The sequence below is a fragment of the Hibiscus syriacus genome, unplaced genomic scaffold, assembly GCF_006381635.1.
Source record: "Hibiscus syriacus cultivar Baekdansim isolate YM2019G1 unplaced genomic scaffold, ASM638163v2 tig00111650_pilon, whole genome shotgun sequence".
Classification (NCBI taxonomy): Eukaryota; Viridiplantae; Streptophyta; class Magnoliopsida; order Malvales; family Malvaceae; genus Hibiscus; species Hibiscus syriacus.
Genome location: NW_024063146.1, coordinates 891989 through 911753, shown reverse-complemented (window position 1 = coordinate 911753; position 19765 = coordinate 891989). Strand labels below are relative to the sequence as shown.

The 19765-nt window shown below is 32.6% G+C and overlaps 1 protein-coding gene and 1 pseudogene across 1 annotated transcript; both read right to left on the bottom strand.

The window, feature by feature from the left end:
• Positions 1–4102: 4102 nt before the first annotated feature.
• LOC120166913 (probable pectin methylesterase CGR2) lies at positions 4103–8789 on the bottom strand. The gene is made up of 3 exons (XM_039176079.1): positions 8447–8789; positions 4764–4820; positions 4103–4345 (listed from the first exon to the last, which is right to left on the bottom strand). Exons 1-3 carry the CDS (start codon positions 8787–8789, stop codon positions 4179–4181), a joined length of 567 nt encoding a protein of 188 aa, XP_039032010.1. The 3' UTR covers positions 4103–4178.
• A 3453-nt stretch (positions 8790–12242) lies between these two features.
• On the bottom strand, positions 12243–17969 carry LOC120166923 (annotated as a pseudogene).
• Positions 17970–19765: the final 1796 nt, after the last annotated feature.

Here is a 19765-nt window from a genome sequence, read left to right as displayed (position 1 = left end):
TGGATAGTTTTCTCACATCGCTCGATTCTGATTTGTGATTTGTTAGTGGTCTTTCAGTAGCTTGATCTTCTTTTATGGTTTGTTTGCTAGTGTAGTCGGATCTATTTGTATCTATCTTTATTTAAGTTTATATGATTACGTTTTTAACATTTTCCTTATATGTTCTTGTGTGATTAGTACTAGTTTCTTGTGTTAATGATTATAGGAAAAATGTTCTTATTATTTGCTTTAGTTTACGGTTGATTGTAAACCTTTATTGTAATTTGGATATTTTTCTATTTTTAGTAAAACTAGCGATTTCTATCTTGTCAAAAACTTTTACAATTTCGAGATAATTATTTTAGAGAACTATAATCTTTTGGATTAAATAAGTTTGTAGGGATTCATACAGTTTGTTAGAATACATCAGATTACATATATACACACATCAATTTTTCTACTCTTAGTGATTTCTATGTTTATAATAAATTATGTGTATATGTCATCTTGTGTTAAATCTTATATCGTGCACGTATTTATTCTATGTTGATCTCACATCGATTTTTCTTTCACTTATATATGTCTAATTAATAGTATCATGAGTTAAGGTTCAAGTTGTGAAATTTGAAAGAATTATTGTTCATTTTATTGGTATATTATAGACATATAAGAGGAATTTCTTTTCAGCGACTTTTCAATTGTAGTAGGCTTAATATCAAAATAAGTGCTCAAACTATACATTTTCCTAATAGGTTCCTACAGTATTTTTGGACCATCCATGTGTCTAATGTTACAAACGTTATCACTTTAGGTCTCCGGGATGTAATGACCGTTAGTTTCTCTGTTAGGTGATACATGTCACATCTGATAATTTTAAATTTATTTTTTAAATATTAAAAATATTATTACATTTATAAAAACCTAATTTCTTTTAAATTAAAAAACTCAAAAATTCCTAAAATCCCCAAATTCTAACAATAAACCGCCGTCGGCGCCCTTTCCGTCACGATCACCGCCTTCGATAGTCTCTGCCATCATCTTAGTTATACAACGTCAATAGTTGTCGCGATTGACTGTCAGAATGCATAAGATCGCAATTTCATCCTAGAGTTCGTGGGGTATAAAATGTCGATTCTCACGATCGACCGACGATTGGTCACGCTTTCATAGGGGTTTGGTCGCCAGGGCAGGTGATTTCGTGTGGAGCTTCATCGACAGCAAAGGGCGGCAGGGCGGTGCGGATTTAGGGGTTGAAATGAAGGTTTTCAAAGGTTTGGGGTTATTCAAAATTTATGTTTTTTCTTTTTGAAAAATATATAATTTAGTTTTTCAATTTATTTAATTTTTTAAAAAGTATCAGATTATGACACGTGTCACTTAACAGAAGAAATTAACGTCGTTGATGGCCCTGGCACCTAAAGTGTAACGTTTATAACATTAGGCACTCAGATGAGCAAAAAAAAAATTGTAGGCACTATTCGGGAAAAAAAAACAGTATAAGGGCACTTATTTGGGTATTAAAACCATTGTAGTAGGAGTAATCTCAATCAATCAAACAATTATTTAACTGATTTTGATTAACGTAATAATTGAAGTGTTGAAGAATTAAAAACCAATATCCAAATTGAATTTATATAAAAATATTATTATACTTATATAAATTTTAATTGACCTCGTTAAATAACTTTAGTAATAAAAGGAAGTGTTGTTTTTATAAAGGATCTAAATTTGAATAGTTGCATCTCTAAGATATGTGCATTGTTAATCTATAAAAATTATAATCACTTCAAAGTTTAAATTATTAAAATAAAAACACTTTGACAAAGATGAAATAAGAAGCCAAATACTTTAGGATAAGTTTAGAGTGTAGATAAAATACACAAGCTAGTATCTTATTACATAGATTATTATTTGTTTTCGTTTATTTTTTAGGGTTGGATTTGACACGACAGGATTGATTAAGATGACATTTATTTGTTACCACGATGATCTTCTTTAATTTGGACCCTCGAGTTAAATATGGATATGTAATTTGCAGTATGTCGATGGTCTTTCAATAACTTTATTCTCTTTTGTGGTTCGTTTATCAATGCAATCAAATCTATTCATATTTATCTCTTGTTCAAATATATTTGATTATGGTCATTGTGTGATCTTAAATGACTAGTTTTCTTGTGTTAGGAAAATATTCTTATTGATGTTTAATTTACAAATTGTGGTTATAAACCTTTAGGGGGCGTTGGTTCATGGAATATAAGATTACTCTTGGAATAACATTACTGGAATATAACATTACTATGGAAATGTTGTATACCTTGTTTGGTTTGTTTAGCATGAATGTAAGATTACAGTGTTCAGTTGTAAAAATATAAATTACTTTAATACACATTTTATCAATTATCCTTGTGATATATGTTTTTTAAGTTAAACTTTATATCAATTTATAAATATTGATGAAAATTTATAAAATTTTAATAGTTATACTATCTAACTTTGAGAAAATACTTTAATATAATCAATTATATTAAATTTATATTTTAAATAAGTTCATAAGTATCATATTTTATTTATATAAATATAATATAAAATTATAATATTGAGTAGATAAAAGTATTTTCTACAATATATAAGAACTATTTTTAATAACTAAAAGTTAAATATTAGTTAAATATTACATTTTTACACTAATTTATTTTATCGCATAAAAAATATAAATATTGAATATGAATATTAAAAATAAAAAAAATTAAATTCAAATTTATTATTATTTTAGTAAATCAAACTCTTTGTATATTATTATGTTTATAATTTGAGTAAATATAAAAAAATTAGAATGAGAATGAACTTATAAAAAAAGTTCATTAGTCCAAGAGTATTTTTGTCTAAAGTAGTGGAAATTATGTAATACATAAGAATTTAGATGTAATGACATTCTCACCATTTTAACTAAAAAATGTTATTGAGAAAAGAGTAGTCCAGAGCAATATTTTCCGTAAACAAACGTAAGAATATTCGGAAAAGATTATTCCTTTGATAATAATATTTTCGCGAACAAACACCCTTATTGTAATTTGAACATTTTCTATTTTAAATAAAATTAGCGACTTTAAAATAATAATAAATGGCAATTTAAAGATGAAAATACATTATAAGATTGTAATGATTTATAAAATTTACATAAGTAAATACCTACGAATTATTATAATCTAATAACAGATTTCACAAACTAACCAGATTATTTTTAACTAACCAATCCTTTGGATGCTAAGCATGATTTTCACGAGCCTTACCTCGGGGACATACGTAAGGTTTTAGAGTGGCAAATTTAAAATTTAGGAAATGAAAATAAATTATATATAAAAATATAATAAAATATAAAATATATGATAATTTAACATTTTCAAGAAACGTATACCTCCAACCGCCCCTCAGTACATCCATGCTTGCCACACCTTTAGAAAGGGACGCTCAGCTTGACAACAGTAAGACCAAAGCAATTTTCTAAAAGACATCAAACCATTAAAAACGTAAATTTCAAACCAATATTGATAAATGAAGTTAGTTGACTTTTGCACACAAGATAAATAAAACAAATGCGTGTATGAATTCATGTATCTGTAATTTTTCCATTAATTAAATTAATCAATACGAACTTAAGGTCAAACTATGTATTTAGTACCTACACTATCAGTTTTTGTCTGTTTTAGTACCTAAACATTCTATTTTTTCAAAATCATATCTAACTTTTGTTTTTTTTCATTTTAATACTCCGCTGTTAAAACTTAACGTGTTTAGACCTAAACTATCAATTTTAGTCCGCTTAGTACCTAAACTTTCAATTCTTTTTAAAACTTAACGTTAAGTTTTTAACGGGAATACTAAAATGAACAAAAACTAAATATTAGGTATGGTTTTGAAATTGAAAGTTTAGGTACTAAAAAATGATAGTTTATGTACGAACATAGTTTAACCCAAACTTAATATTGTTAAGAGGAGGACACTAGTGATACTTGTCTTACCAAAATTAATTACTCAACAGCCTATATTTCATTTGAGATGGGAATATATTGCAGTTTACCTTCAATGCATGACACACAAATTTCCTTATTTCATTTGAGATGGGAATATATTTTGCAGTTTACCTTCAATGCATGACACACAAAATTAAGGAAACTTGATATTGATGAATTTCTCTTGTATCAGTGATATGGTTTGAGGTGAAACACTTGACAAGCTGGATGGTATCCCTTTGATGCAGCCTGCTCAAACTTCTTACTAGCACCATTGTTTTCTTCTAAACTAGACTGGACGAAAAATCGAACCCACCACGATGAACTCCACATTTTAGCCTTGACAAATGAAACATCTATATCAATGCTAAGGTCATGTTTCCTGTGCTAAGACATTGTACAGAAACAAATCACAACTGGTATGAATTCTTTCAAAACTTTTTGGTTCTCTGCCTCTATCAGACCAACACAAAACTTCAATTTATCACCACCCTCACTAAAAGTCCAGGCTTGAGAGCCTTTTCCTTTCTGAACATTTTAGAGTTTAGACCATTAGAAGTTCCGACTAAAGATGATAAAGTCTCATCAATACCTTGGTCCCCTAAACTGTTATCAAAGTCCCAGAACAACCAATAGAAATATGATATCAATATCTCAAAATAAGATTAACTGAAATGAAAAATGATGTATCACAATTTTGATCCAAAGAAAGTGAGATATGTTATGGCCTATTTCAATCCCAAATCTCAATGTTACACAAGGAGCGAAAGAGACCCCGGCGACCAAATTTGGACAATTCTGCCAATTTTGCTCTCTGATGACCAGGGTAACCTGAACAGAAAAAGCAATAAAATTTTTAAACTCAAAACCAAAATGCATCAAATATGTTGAGGCAGATTTGATTAATCTTCCAGGTAGAAATCACTCATGGCTACCCTCAGACTCTGTGAACTGATCTAAATGGTAAGAGCATAAGAGCGATAACTGGCAGTGGCAACCAACTACTTATCATAATAATACATACACATTTCGAGCTAGCAGTGGCAGCCAACGATAACTGGCAGTGGCATGTGACTGGTGTATTTGCAGGCATGACAGGAAAAGAAACCAAAGACAGTAAACCTTTTTAACAAATTAACTTCCTTTTGAAGGCCATAGAGGTTGCTGATGCAATTTTTGTGTCATATGAAGTTTACAGAAGAAAATCTCATTCATCCATCATACAGTTACCATTAGAAGAAATTGTCATGGTTGGAGAGGGAAGAGAGGGAGAAGATGGAGGACGAGAGATGAGTATCGAAGAATTGGGGGAATTGGAGGAAATGAATAATCAAGGGTTAGGGATTGGGATTGAATTGGGAAGTAATTACCTGAGGGCACGCACGTGAAGAGCACGGGGGGAATTAAAATAATCACCAAGCAGATCCAAGGATGGTCCAGCAGATACATGTGGAGCATAAAGCCCAGCAGAAGCCCAATCCCTGTTATGATAACAAAATTGGTTAGTAAAGATGTCAAGCTTGCATAACAGATTCTACTATGATTGTATGTAAATAAAATGGAAATGTAACAGAAATGGTTATGAAATGAATGACTGAGAATTCACTTTTGTAATCTCCTTTCATTCTTTCTTCTAAACCTCATTCTTCGATAATTTCTTCTCTTTTAGTCTCAATCCATAACAAATTGGTATCAGAGCTTGAATTTTCCTGGCCATTGACGCTATAATGCCAAAGAAAAACCACGATGACGAATCAACTTGATGAGGAACAGGTACAAACCCCTAATTCATCTAACATGTGGGAAGCAAACTGTACAGGTTACAGTGATTATGACAAAAATAGGTTTACTTATAAAGCTGATGAGCCTGGAATTCTAAAATCTAAGCCAAATGAGTTGCTGCTCACATAACCAGCTTCAAAAATAATAATTAAGTAGGGGAGAATAGTGTTGTTAATAATAATACAGTGGGTTTAGATATGGATAGAAGAGGCATAGGGGGTCTTGTAATACTTCAGGGATTATGTTGCATAGGCCTAAAATCGAGTTACCTTTTTTGAAGGTAGTAACCCAAGAGGTTGGATACATAAATGCCTTAAGTATTTCTCATTATGTAGTATTGTTGAGGAACAAAGAGTAGAAGTAGCTACAATGTACTTAACAGGTAAAGCACAAATTTGGTTTGATGGCTACATCATGCGAAAACATCATGTTACATGGCATGAGTTTGAGGCAGACCTATGTCATAGGTTCTGTGATAAGGCCTTTGCTGATATAGTGGAAGAGTTTACAAAGCTGGTACAGAAAGGGTCTATGGAGGAGTATTAGGACATATTTGAACAACTACAGCCTCATATGCTTTCACAGAATCCTACACTAGGTGAGGAATTCTTTGTCTCTCTATTTATTAGTGGATTAAGAGATGATATTAAACATAAAGTCAAGGCCCTAGACCCTAAGACATTATTTGAAGCATACATGCAAGCTAAACTGTATGAATTGTCTGTTGAATTTGAAAGTAAGAATGAGGCCAGCTTTTAGAAACCCACCCTACCCAATTCCCTACCTGTTTCTAAACCAACTCAGTTACCATTTCCACAAAAGTGTTCACCCACTTTTCCACCAAAACAGAATTTAATAGAGTACAGAAGACAAAATAATCTATGCTTTAAGTGTGGTGAGAAATTTGTTCAAGACCATCAATGTAAAATAAAACAATTAAACATGATGATTGAAGAGGAGACTATTCTGTCTTCAGATACTCTACCTATTGATTCAGAACAGCCAGTTATACAGGAGGAAGAGAGCCTAGAAATATGAATGCTATCATTGGGTGTATTGGTCATAACACATTAAGAATTCAGGGCAGTATCCAAGGTAAACCATTGAATATTCTAATTGACAGTGGTAGTACCCATAGTTTTTAACACCACAGTGGGCTGAGGCTGGTACATGTAAGTACACCTTACCTTGGCTATTAAAGTGGCTAATGGTCAACAACTCTATAGTGCAGCAAGGTGTATAAAGTTGAATGGCAAATGCAATGACACTCTTTTGTTCATGATTTCAGACTTTACAGTTAGAATGGAGTGATATGGTCTTGGGTACATTGGATGAAATTATTCAGTCCAATCTTGATGGACTTCAACAAAATGACTCTCAGTTTTGTTCACCAATATGAACAAATTGTTATACATGGTCAACAACCATCTCAATTTTTGCAGCAAATTTCAGGAGCTTCTTTATTGAAAATGACAGCTTTAGATTCTGTTATTTTGGGACATGTTGTATTATTCTCTATGACAGAAGCCTCTAAACCTATTCCTGCAGCTATTCAGTCTCTCCTAGAAAACTACAAGGCTATTTTGAGGAGCCAAGAGGTCTTCCACCAATAAAACCATGAACATGGTATTCTCTTAAACCTGATTCAATTCCTTTCAATCTCAGGCCTACAGATTTCCACATAACCAGAAGGCTGAGGTGGAAGGTAGATTGCTGCTATGTTATCTTCTTCTATTATTCAGCCTAGTAGAGTCCATTTTCCTCTCCATGCCTCCTAATTAAAAAGAAAGATGGCTCTTGGAGGTTCTGTGTGGATTACAGGCAACTAAATATCATGACTATTAAGGATAAGTTTCCTATTCTTGTTGTGGAGGACTTATTAGATGAATTACATGGTGTTGTTTACTTTTCAAAGATTGACCTCAGATCAGGGTATTGGCAAATCAAAATTAAGGATGTAGATATTCACAAAACTGCATTCAGAACTCATCAAGGCCACTATGAATTTAAGGTGATGCCTTTTGGCCTACTAATGCCCCAACTACTTTTCAGGCATTAATGAATGAATTATTTAGTTCACTCCTTAGAAAATTTGTATTGGTGTTTTTTATGACATTTTAGTCTACATCAGTTCTATGGCAGCTCATATTGCTCATTACAAAAATTTTAGAGGTGTTACAAGCTAATCAATTGTTTGCAAAGTTCTCTAAATGTTTTTTTGGACAAACCCAAGTAGAATACTTGGGACATTATTTCAGCGGCAGGGGTTGCTATTGACCCTTAGGTGGAAGCAATGAAGAGCACGGGGGAATTAAAACAATCACCCAGCAGATCCAGAAGGATGGTCCAGCAGATACAGGTGGAGCACAAGAAACCCAGCAGAAGCCCATTCCTGTTATGATACAAATTGGTTAGTAAAGATGTCCAGCTGGCATAATAGATTCTACTATGATTGTATGTAAATAAAATGGCAATGTAAACAGAAAATGGTTATGAAATGAATGACTGAGAATTCACTTTCTGTAATCTCCTTTCTTTCTTTCTTCTAAACCTCATTCTTCGATAATTTCTTCTCTTTTAGTCTCAAGCCATAACAAAAATATATCAATATATAACCACTTAATCTGCAGCATAACTCTTATTTTCTAATATGTACTTAAAGTGTAGGGAATTACCTCTAAAAATTACTAGACCATCAAAGGCCACCCTTGTCAATTCAGGAAGAATCTTGTTCAGGTATTTTGGAGACAAGTAATCAAGGGCATCTGAAACAATTACAAGAGAAAAGGACTTTGGCCTATACGGAAGAGGGAACTTGATATCGGACACACGCACAATGCCTTTGCGCACAAGACTCTTGCAGCTTACTTCAGCATCTTCTATATCATAGGTTGCACCCCAGGCTTCAGTTTCCTTTTCTTTCAAAAGTTTAGATACCACTGAACAGGTATCAGGACCTACATGCAAAACCTTGCGCATGCTATCACCATATACCTTCTTTAAGAAAGGTATTACCATCGGAACTTCTAGTGTGCATGAATAGTCACCTATAAAGTAACAAGAAATTAATTGATTTTTTGAATGTTACACTTGACAAATATATACCCCTCTTCAAATAATAGAAATTCAAGTACAACCATACACTTTAATTGTTCCAATTATCACAGCACATGCAAGCCATATCTACCTAATGTACCCACCGCTAGCATACTTTCTATTCCTCATTCTAGAAACAATGAAGGAGAAACTGAGCTTCAGTGTCCTAATTCTAAGATGTACTCAAGGAAACGGTCATGTCAACAGGAAATATTGAATCTCTGGTATAAGTACCAAGGGAAAGAAAGCCAAACTACAATGAGATGCAGAAGCAAGCCTCTAGATCTAGTCTCCTTTGAATTTGATAAATTTACATACTTAAAAAGCTTATGTTCTCCGATTTGATAACGATTTCAAATTTTTAACAAATTGTGTGTAATAAAACATATGAAAGCATGAGCTTAAGAAAGATAATTATATCTAGTAAATAATAAACTCATGAAATAAAGAATCTAAATTAAATTCATCAAATTTGTACCCTCTCAAGAATATCGGTGTAATGAATCTTAAACAACTTCTAGATAATCAGTACATTCATCCTCAATTTATATGACAAACCAAAACCAAAACTACACTCACAAACATAGCATTGGTGAATCCGCTAAGTATGCAAGTATTTGAGTTCTAAAGAGACATCGAAAGAAACAATGGGTTAGCATACAGTCCATTAATTCTCAATAAACTCATCATTACGATTCAAATTCGAAGAAACACCCGTTAATTGTGAAAGCCATAGTTTTAGAAGCTGATTAAAGATGTATTGGAAAGTAATCGACTAAAAAGTAATTAAGGGAGCAGGACCCCAAAATGCTAGACACATAAGCATCATACAGAAAGTAACTTCACAATCACAAGTTAATAGCAAAAATCGAATCAATATAAGCATAAAAGTAAGATAAAATGTACCTCCATTCCGACGAACTGCTTCACCTCGGAATTTACCTATATCCTCCAAAAAAAGCAGTGTGAGAAAAATAATTGAACAAATAAGATTAGCATATTGAACAACAAAACAAGAAATCCAAATCAAAATGAATGATACCTGGACCACTATACACATAGCCAATAAGAAGGATAACTTGCTATTTCTAAGGGTGCGTTTGGTTCACGGAATGTAAGATTATCAGTTGTAGGAATGTTGTATTTTGTGTTTGGTTGGTTTAGCATGAATATAAAATTATTGTGTTTGGTTAAAGAAATAAAAGATTGTTGAAATGTATATTTGACCAAATTTTCCTTATTATAATTTTTTTAACAAGTTGAATTTTACTATAATATTACTATAATTAATTTATATATTTTCTTTAAAAATTTAAATTCATAAAATTTATATAATTTTTTTACAAAATTGAAAAAATAAATAAGTTTAATGAAAGATATAAAATTTTAATTATAGACTTTTTTTGTCAATCTAAAATAGTTTAAGGGTAAATTTATAATTTAACCTTCTTAGAATTTTTATTATTCAATGACAGAATAATGATATTTTTGGGAAAAACAATTAAGGGTATTTTAGTCCAAAACGTTGGAAATCCAACAATACCTAAGGGAATAAGGTAATCACATTCCCGGTAATATACTCTAAAAAATCCACTGTTGGTAATAAAAAATTACCGGGAATGAGATTACTGGTCAACCTAACGGGAGAATGAGGATTCCATTCCCCCGGTAATACAATATTCCTTGAACCAAACGGGGCCTAAAAGTAACAAAACTAAAATAAATAAATAAAGGGTAAAATAGGATTTAATACATAAATTATCAATTTTGATCTCTTTTAGTACTTAAACTTTTAATTTTTTCAAAATCATACCTAAAGTTTAGTTTTTGTTTCATTTTGGTACCCGCCGTTAAGTTTTAAAAAAATGAAAGTCTAGGTACCAAAATACGTTTATAACCTAAATCATATTAAGTTTTTAAAAAATTGAAAATTTAGGTATTAAAATAGAGTAAAAATGATAATTTAGGTACTAACATGTTAAATTTTTAACTATGGGTATTAAAATAAAATAAAAAGTAAACTTTAGGTATGATATTGAAAAATGTTAAAGTTTAAATATTAAAACATATCAAAACTAATAATTTAAATACTAAATATGTAATTTAACCATACATAAATAAAAAGAATAGAAAAAAATATACCACAACAGGTTTGATAAAATGGGAGAAGATCAGGGTTTAGAATGCATAGCAGAAGCAAAGGAAAAGTTTCCGCCGTCGGAAAAGCGGCGCGTGGGGTTTACTGGCCTCCTTGACATGGTTGCGTGCTTACCATCTTTCTAAATCTTTGCCGTTATTCGCGCTGTAAGAAACAAACAACAGAATTCCAGCTTCATTAAAGTTAAAACTAAAAGAGCAGCAATCAAAATGAGATCCAAAGCATGGGAAAGAAAACACAGGTAGAGGGCAATGTTCAATGTTCACCTTAGATGTGAAGAAACGAGAAAAGGGCACTTGGATCTGTGATTGTCTGCCTTTGTTTTCGCTTCTTATTCCCTTGTAAACTCCATTATTAAAGTCAGATAATGGGATTAAGATTGCAGTATCTTCAAATTTCGCTATTTTCTTCTTTTTTTATTTGTGTAAACACTGAGAAATATGGGTCGCCACTCGCCACAAACACCAGTATACGTCGCGCGATACATTTACTAATAGCGCGTCGGTAATGCATACGCCATCATTATCAGCATGGATATAATCATTATTCTTCAGAAAATTTTAGGGAAAACTGTATCATTCGTCGTTATATTATTATCCCTCTTCTACTTCCATCACCAGATCATTTTTCTTTAGAAGGTATTGTATGACCTGCTCCAGGCTCGAAGAAATTGGATTCTCATGCTAAAGAATTTCGAAGCAAACTCAGATACCATGTAAAAGATGCTCGGTGATCGGAGGTATGACTGTAGACGATATCAATGGTCAATTAACCGTTCGTAAATCGTTTAACAGTAAGTTCGTGTATGTTCAATTATGTATTAAATGAAAGAACATGAATAAGATTTTTTATTTATGGATGAACACGAAAAATAGTTCGTTCGTTTATTTACGTCCGTGAACATATGGTAATCTGTTTAACTATTATCGCTTTTATTTCATGATAAAAAGAAAAAAAAACCTAAATTGCTTTAAGACTTTAACTTTATAATTTTCATGTTACTTATTTACGATTTATGCATGATTTTACTCGAAAAAATTAATTCTAAGTTGTAGTTTATATTAATGAATTTTATGTGGTTACATTTGTTGTGATTTATGTTCGTTTGTGTTCGTTTGCGTTCATTTATTATTTTAACGAATGAATATATAAAAAAATTATGTTCATTTAGATACCTCGATTAATCCTAGACAATTGAAGCAGAGCTTTAAGCCATCCTAGAAGGGATCAAGATCGCATGGGACAATGGTTTTGAGCGCATAGTTGTGCAAACTGACAGTTTTGATGCCTTCCACTTGCTCTCCCCTCCTTCCACGGACAACCCTCTTGCCATCATCTGCTCCATTGCAAGACTTTCGAACAAAGCTTGGTACATTGACGTTCAAAAAGTCCATCGCAAAACGAATGCGGCTGCGGATTTCATAGCGAAAATAGATGCTCCATTGGACGGCTCAGTGCTGATTTTCGACTCTTTTCAACCTCAGCTTTGCGCTCTTCTCCACCGTGATGTTCATGACCCTCCTTACCTGCGTATAAAACATTAATGTAATGGTTATTACCTCCTCTATTATTAAAAAAAATGACTACCAGGGTTTGTTCATAAAAAATGAATGTGATACGGTAATGGGTTACATTGATATTTTGGATACTAACAGTTACCAGACTAAGGCCCATTATAAATGTATTTATAACCAAAACGAGTTAATTGTATCATGTGTTCTTAAATTATGATTCTTATTCTAAATTGGTCCATAATTTTTAAATATTTTAATTTCATCTCCAAACTATGCTTTCATTTTAAATTAATCCCCAAACTTTTGAGCATACCAAATTTATCCCCAAACTATAACGCTCATTCTATATTGATCCTTAAACTTTTAAAAATTCTAATTTTCAACTTTGAAGTTTTTAATGATTTAGAGGGATATTATTGGCATGTACAAAAGTTTGGGGATTAATTTAGAATAAGGTGTCATAACGTCCTTTTTATTTTAAAATTTTTACGTTTTAAAGAAAAATTCAATCACGACTTATTTTAAAAATATTCATTTTAAATTAATTTGATTAAATTGAGTAGAGACCACTACTAGAAAAACCCCTTTAATGACGCTCATTACGCGTCATCTATGAGTGCAGATGACACACAAATGCGCGTCATTGAAGCCACTGACATAAATCTCAGATGACACGCAATTGTGTGTCATAAATCTATGACGTGCATTTATGGCGCACATTTATGACACACATTTATGACGTGCATTGAGCGTCATTGAAGCCCCCGTCATAAATGAAGATGACACACATTTATGTGTCATAAATTTATGACACGCATGTATGACTTACATTGCGTGTCATTGAAGCACACGTCATTAAAAAAGATGACACACATTTGTGTTTCATGATTGTATTTCGTAAATTATATATATATATATATATATATATATATTGTAGATTGACAAATAATCAAACTAAATCACATTTAATGACTCATAATACTAAATATATATATCATATTATATATAATCAATCCATTTGCATACAATATATTCACATTAAGTTATCAAAAATATTGTAATCATATGTCGATACAAAATATCACAGCATAATAAAGTTCTACTAATATGCCCTTGCCATCCGGGCGTGTACACAAGAAATCATCATCAAGTTCTACTAAAGGGGAGTCTTGTGAAAAATCAAAAGTAGCATGGTATTCAAACATATCATCAGTTTCACCATTTGCTCCATACTTGTACATCTTATGTGGTGTGAAGCCGACAACAGACAAATTCACACCTTGTCTACCTAGCAAAAAGAACACAACTTGGAAGATTCATTGCATACTATTAAGTTTGTTAACTAGTTAAGATTCTGCAGAACTTTGATAAGTTACAGAACTACTAAGTGCAATATAATTCTCCCAAGTTTCAATTCATACCTTCTGCATATCTGATCTAATGGAGTGTGGTAATGATCAAATAGTAGCCAAATACCATATCCAAGCTTCCAATGCTTCTGCAACTTGTATTTCAGAAGGTGCAAAAGAAGGCTGAAATGGTACAATTACGTCAGAAGGAACAATATTAGATTTCCCCTCTTAGAAGACAAGTAACTGGATATACACTTCCATTTCCACCTTGTAGTACTGAAAGTCATATTCCACCCGGAATAAGTATATTTCAATTTTAAGTCAGCTTCAACTGAGATCATAGCAGAATCTCTCTGGTAAAATTGTCACTTTAATTGAAAATAATTGTAAGAGTTAAAACTAGTTGCAATATATTGAACAAACATATTCCTAATATGCACATTAAACTTCTTAAAACACCTTCCTTGGTCCAGTAATTTATGCACAAACATGCACTCATGTTTCAATAAACCAAGTGACAGCTTACTTTTTGAAACTCTATCAGATTTTTTAGCAACTTTGTATTCTCAATTCCAATGGAGTTGAGGCTTCCTGATTCTAGTTGTGTTTCATTAACCATCAAGTGTGAGCCCACAGGTAGCTAAAGAACTCTAGGAATCAATCTGCAATACAACGTGAAGTTATTTAGAAACGAAAAAGCTAAAGGTTCCAAGCTGCTTTCTTAATGCTTGCAGACATTAACTTCCCCTAGTTGATGGGATATGATTAAGGATACCTGTTTGTTTGATAATTCTTTTTTGGGGCAAGAGAGGCAGTGTTTAGATATTCCAGTGTGAGAGGCATGCAATTAGTGAAAGGTAGCAAGTTTTTGAAAGTTTGACTAAGTCGAGTGCCAAAAACAGATGCACTTTCTTTGTTTAAACCTATTAGATTTAGTGACAGTTTCCCGACAGCAACATCGTCTACTCGAGTGTGAACCTGTCAATCAGTTTCATACAATCAAAGATGGGAGTTGAAAGGAATAGTTGAAAGGAAACATGGAATAATTTTACTTTAATGGGGAAGATTTAACAGACAGAATTCAAGTGAATAGGATAAGAAACTGCCACCCAACATAATCTCAAGAAAATAAGACGGTTGTAGTGGAAAACATTACCTTGGACAGAAGATGCAATAACATGAAATGAGCAGATATGCCGTCATTTTCGAGAACCACTGTAAGATGCCCGAACAGAGTTCCCCTTATCTCTTTCACCAAATGTGTCTTTGGTAGGAAGAACGAAGATTACAAGGAAGAAATATGAGAAACATAACAGAAACCTCACTAGATAATAGAAGTATTGAACTCAAAACTAGTCAGCCTAAGAAAGAAAAATGTAGAGCAATCCATAAATCTCTCCTGTATATACCTCTAATATTGGGGAGCTAGGCAGAAAGTCATGCACGGCAAGCTTCCTATGTATAATACACTGCAAGCGTGGGACCCACAACAGGAAAGAGTTGAAAATTTACTTAATAGACTTGAAAAAGTCAACACAATAAAAACAAACCAATTCATTACAACAAGACATTTGTAGGCAATTGCCAAGCTAATCATGATGTGCATCATCAGTAATGCATGTCAAGCTACAAAATTCCTGACCATAGTAAGTGTGATAAAATAGGTACATGTAACTTGAGACTGAAGTATTTGCAAAATAGTCCTTTTCATCAATAATATAATCTCAAAAACTACATTTTCATTACAAATAACTTTAATTGGTCCATTATTTAAAGAATTAACGGGACTAAAACAAACTGTGTTGATATTAAAGCCACAAATACTTCACAGCTAGAAGCAGATGAAACCTTATTAGGGGCATATGGATCAGTGCATCATCGTAGAAACTATTTGATAACTCATTATTGTCATCATTCTCAATTGCAAGCTTTGAGTCAAAAGTGAGGACCCCAATAAACTCAAAAACATCATTCAGATTTAAGTCTGACTCTGGAGAATCATATATCTACAATAAAAAATGGAAAATAACCAGCCTTGGTTAAAAAGATAAGAACAAAACCACTCATCTATAGACCATTTCAATATATTTGGATGTAAAAATGCCATGAAACCATTTACCTTTACTAGGAAAGAAAGGTTATCTTTGTCACCAAATTGAAAAAGTATTCATGGTGGAAGAAGAGCTTGCAGTTTTAAGATCCATATGTTCTGGTGAAGTGGACGGAAGTTCATCTCTTTAGCAAAAAATAAACTGATTAGGTCCATCTTTCTACTGAAGTAGGGGTCAAGCTCCCCTCCATTGTTTTTTCTATCCATTACTATACCATTCAAGTTTAACCTCATAAAATGAAACTTGTATGTGTTAACATTTTAGATAAGACAATAAAATGCATATAATGCAACATTATAAAAAGTTTAAGAAGCGACTTTTTACCATCTTCTTGGTAATTGAAGAACTTTTAACCTCGTCCTCGGGAACCTGAAATAAGATACAACATCTAAGTTCAATTAGGTAAACTACAAATACATTAAAACCCAATAATAAAAGAACCCAATAAGTAGGCATTGTTCTTGAGGAGTTCCAAATGTGTTCAACATACCTTACCCTTCACTAGAGAACAATTCAAAGATTCACCAAAGCAAGTTTATAAACAATATTCGAACTAGTTTGGGGTGAAAATAATCACAAATTGCAGGCAAGATCATCACCTCATTTTCAGGAAAAAAAAACATGGAATAAAGACTACCCTATTTTTTTGGTAAACGCGACTAGCATATTTTTATGATTGTGTAATATGATTGGGCTATCAAGTTGAGAATGAGGCACAATGAAATGAATAGACAAATGGTAAGTGGAGCAAGACCAAACAAATCCATGGGGTCCCCATCTTCACTATCCATCCTACGTCGCTACTCCCTACTTTGGGATGACCAACTAGAATCCATATCGCAAGAAGGTTCAATACATGAACTCTGTCCTAGAACCTAAAGAGACCAATAAATGAACTATAAAAAAGTTTATTAGAACCTAGTTTAAACAAGAGAAAAAGAAAACTTCAAACAACGAATTTCCTATCAACTGGTCATCATTTAAACACTACAATTAACCATAAAAACCTCAAAATACAAGAAGAGAACTGACAGGAATATAGTAGAGCAAGCGGCGTTCCCAAATGCACGTATCAGAAGGTGATTCCAACGTATACTGAGAAATATCCGTGAAGTTGTTGGTCCGCTATAAACTCTCACCCTTTATTTAGCAACAGAAAAGAGAAACATCAAACCCATTAATTCAGATTTTTTAAGTGAGAATTAAATTTTAGAGCAGCAAGGAAACATACATCCCTGTAAGCGCCAATATAGAATTCATATCCCAAGATGTCCTGGATCATGCCACGGTAACGGACAAGATTGTTGTGCTGAGCTCATCTCAACATCTTGGGATTAAGAATGGGAACCTTTGATAGACCTGATTCCTGGAACAGGAAGTGGCGGAAGAGTTCAAGGGCACCCCAATCCTTCTGGTGAATGGCGAACCAGTGGACTGATGCAAAGAGAAAAAGGGAAAAAGAGAAAAAGGGGGGAAGTATGCGTGCGTGAACTGATTATCGAGGAGGCCAGGACAAGAAGCGGGAAAGGATGAAAATAATGGGGGGGAATTAAAAGACAACTTTTACAGATGACACACAATTAAAAGTGTACTCCATGTTTTTGCTAAATTTTTGGATTATGACTATTAAATATGACACACATTATTGTAAGTAATAAATCATTCAGATTTTAAAAAACATGACATTTTTTATGACACACATTTTTTGCAAGTCATAAATTAGCGAGTGTCATCGTTCGTGTGTCATTAAAGGTATCTTTTCTTATAGTGGACGCTATTGACCTTTAGGTTAGGTAGGTCAAATACCTAAAAAAATGCCTTTTAAACGATTTAAAAAATATATTTAAAAGACATAAATCGGTCTACGTTTACCAAAAATTTGATTTAAAGAGTTCAAGAGTAGATTATGTGTGGGAAGAAAAATCACCACCACAGCGCCCAAAATTGGTACCTAGTCGCTTATACATTTTCGTGGCAGTGGAAACTATAAAATTGAATATAAAATTAAAGTATGATCCATTTATTGAACATTAATTTGTTTTGAATTATTTATTAAGGAAAATTCCTTATTTTGAGAAGAAATCATAGGATTCACACATCTTCCAATGGGAAGGCTATTGCATCTATTTCTTCTGTAAGTCATCAAAAATCAAAAATCAAATAGAAAGTGAGTATTAGTAATTACATAAAATACACACTATCTAAAGAAACATGCAATGCCATTATCTGAATTCAATAAAAATGAATTAATCAATAGTATTATTTTTATAAAAATAAACTCGATTTATTTCTAGTTCACATATCGTTCGAATGCTGTCTTGAATTGTACCACTTCTATAAAGTTGTGCTTTTTACGCCATTCTACGAAGCATGTTCTTGAAAAATATTACAAGTAAAAAACATTTAGTAAATTTTCATTATCGAATACTTAGGGTATATCATGATTTAAACAACTACACCATAATCTCGGTATCCAATATTTGTAACTATATTTAAGTATCCATTAAGAAATATATACACAACACATTAACATGTGATAATAAAAAACATAAATTAAAACAAAAAAATAAAATAATACATGGACCAAACTAGTAAGTATATGGCCTAAAAAGAGGATTAAATCATAACTTGGCAGAAATAACAAGGACTAATTTTAAAAATGCAATAAACTAATCCTACAATAGCCAGAATGTAAACGGGGCAAAAATTAGGTATTAGAGCATAAATAGCCATTTATTAATATGATAAGGCATGTAAGACCATAATTGAATTAGTTGTAAATTAACAACCAATATGAGAGATTAAACCACAATGCATTAAAGAATAAGTAGTGATTTAAATGCAAAAAAAAATAAAATTTAAAGCTTGAAACATAAAAAAATAAAACTTGCATTTACTGACCAAAATGGAACTTTACAAAACTAGAAGGCCCTAAAATTGGGTTTACCCAAGTGCTAAAACACTTTTCTACCCCCATAATGGCACTATTTGGCATATGACATATATACTAAAACTCATGGCCAAAAATGGCATATGACATATATACCCCTCATTTATGCTATTTCCATTTTTTACATAAAAAGAAAGCCCAAAAAAAGCTCTCATCTCCCTTCTTGTAAACCTTTATCCTCCGACCACCGTAGACCAGTGGCCACAACGAGGGGAAAACACACAAAAAGGTCTAATTTTCCTCTCTTCTCGCTTATCTCCCTAAAATCCCACCATTTGAGCCCCTCAAGACCCCAAACTAACAACTCTTCGAAACCTAAAAACCCAAACCCCAACACTAGAGCAAAAGATGAAGGCTTTTCACCTCCGGTGTGGCGTTTTCCTCTCTCTGATGAAGTGAGCGTGACCTCGGTTTGAAGGAAAAAGTGAGTTTTTTCTTTTTCTTTTGGTTTCTTTCTCTTTGTTTTCTATGGTATTCACTAATGATGTAAATGGTTGGAGTTTTTAGGTTTTATATCCCGTTTCTTTTTTGATTTTTTCTGTTAAAAGAGAAAAAAAATCTTTTTTCTAATTCCATTTTTTTCTTTTTTTGCATGTGTGAGAGACTCATAAAAGGAGGCTCCTTTGCGATTGATGACTAGATTGTGGCTTGATCGGACGGTTGGGAGAGGCTCCAGACAGTACCAGTTGTCTCCTTGTGGACGAGATTCTGTTACCCTACCACTATCATGGTAGAGAGTATATGGAAGAGGCACAAAAATATTCTACTGCATCAGGTATGACGGACGTGGCACCCTGGGCTGATGTGGGGTTC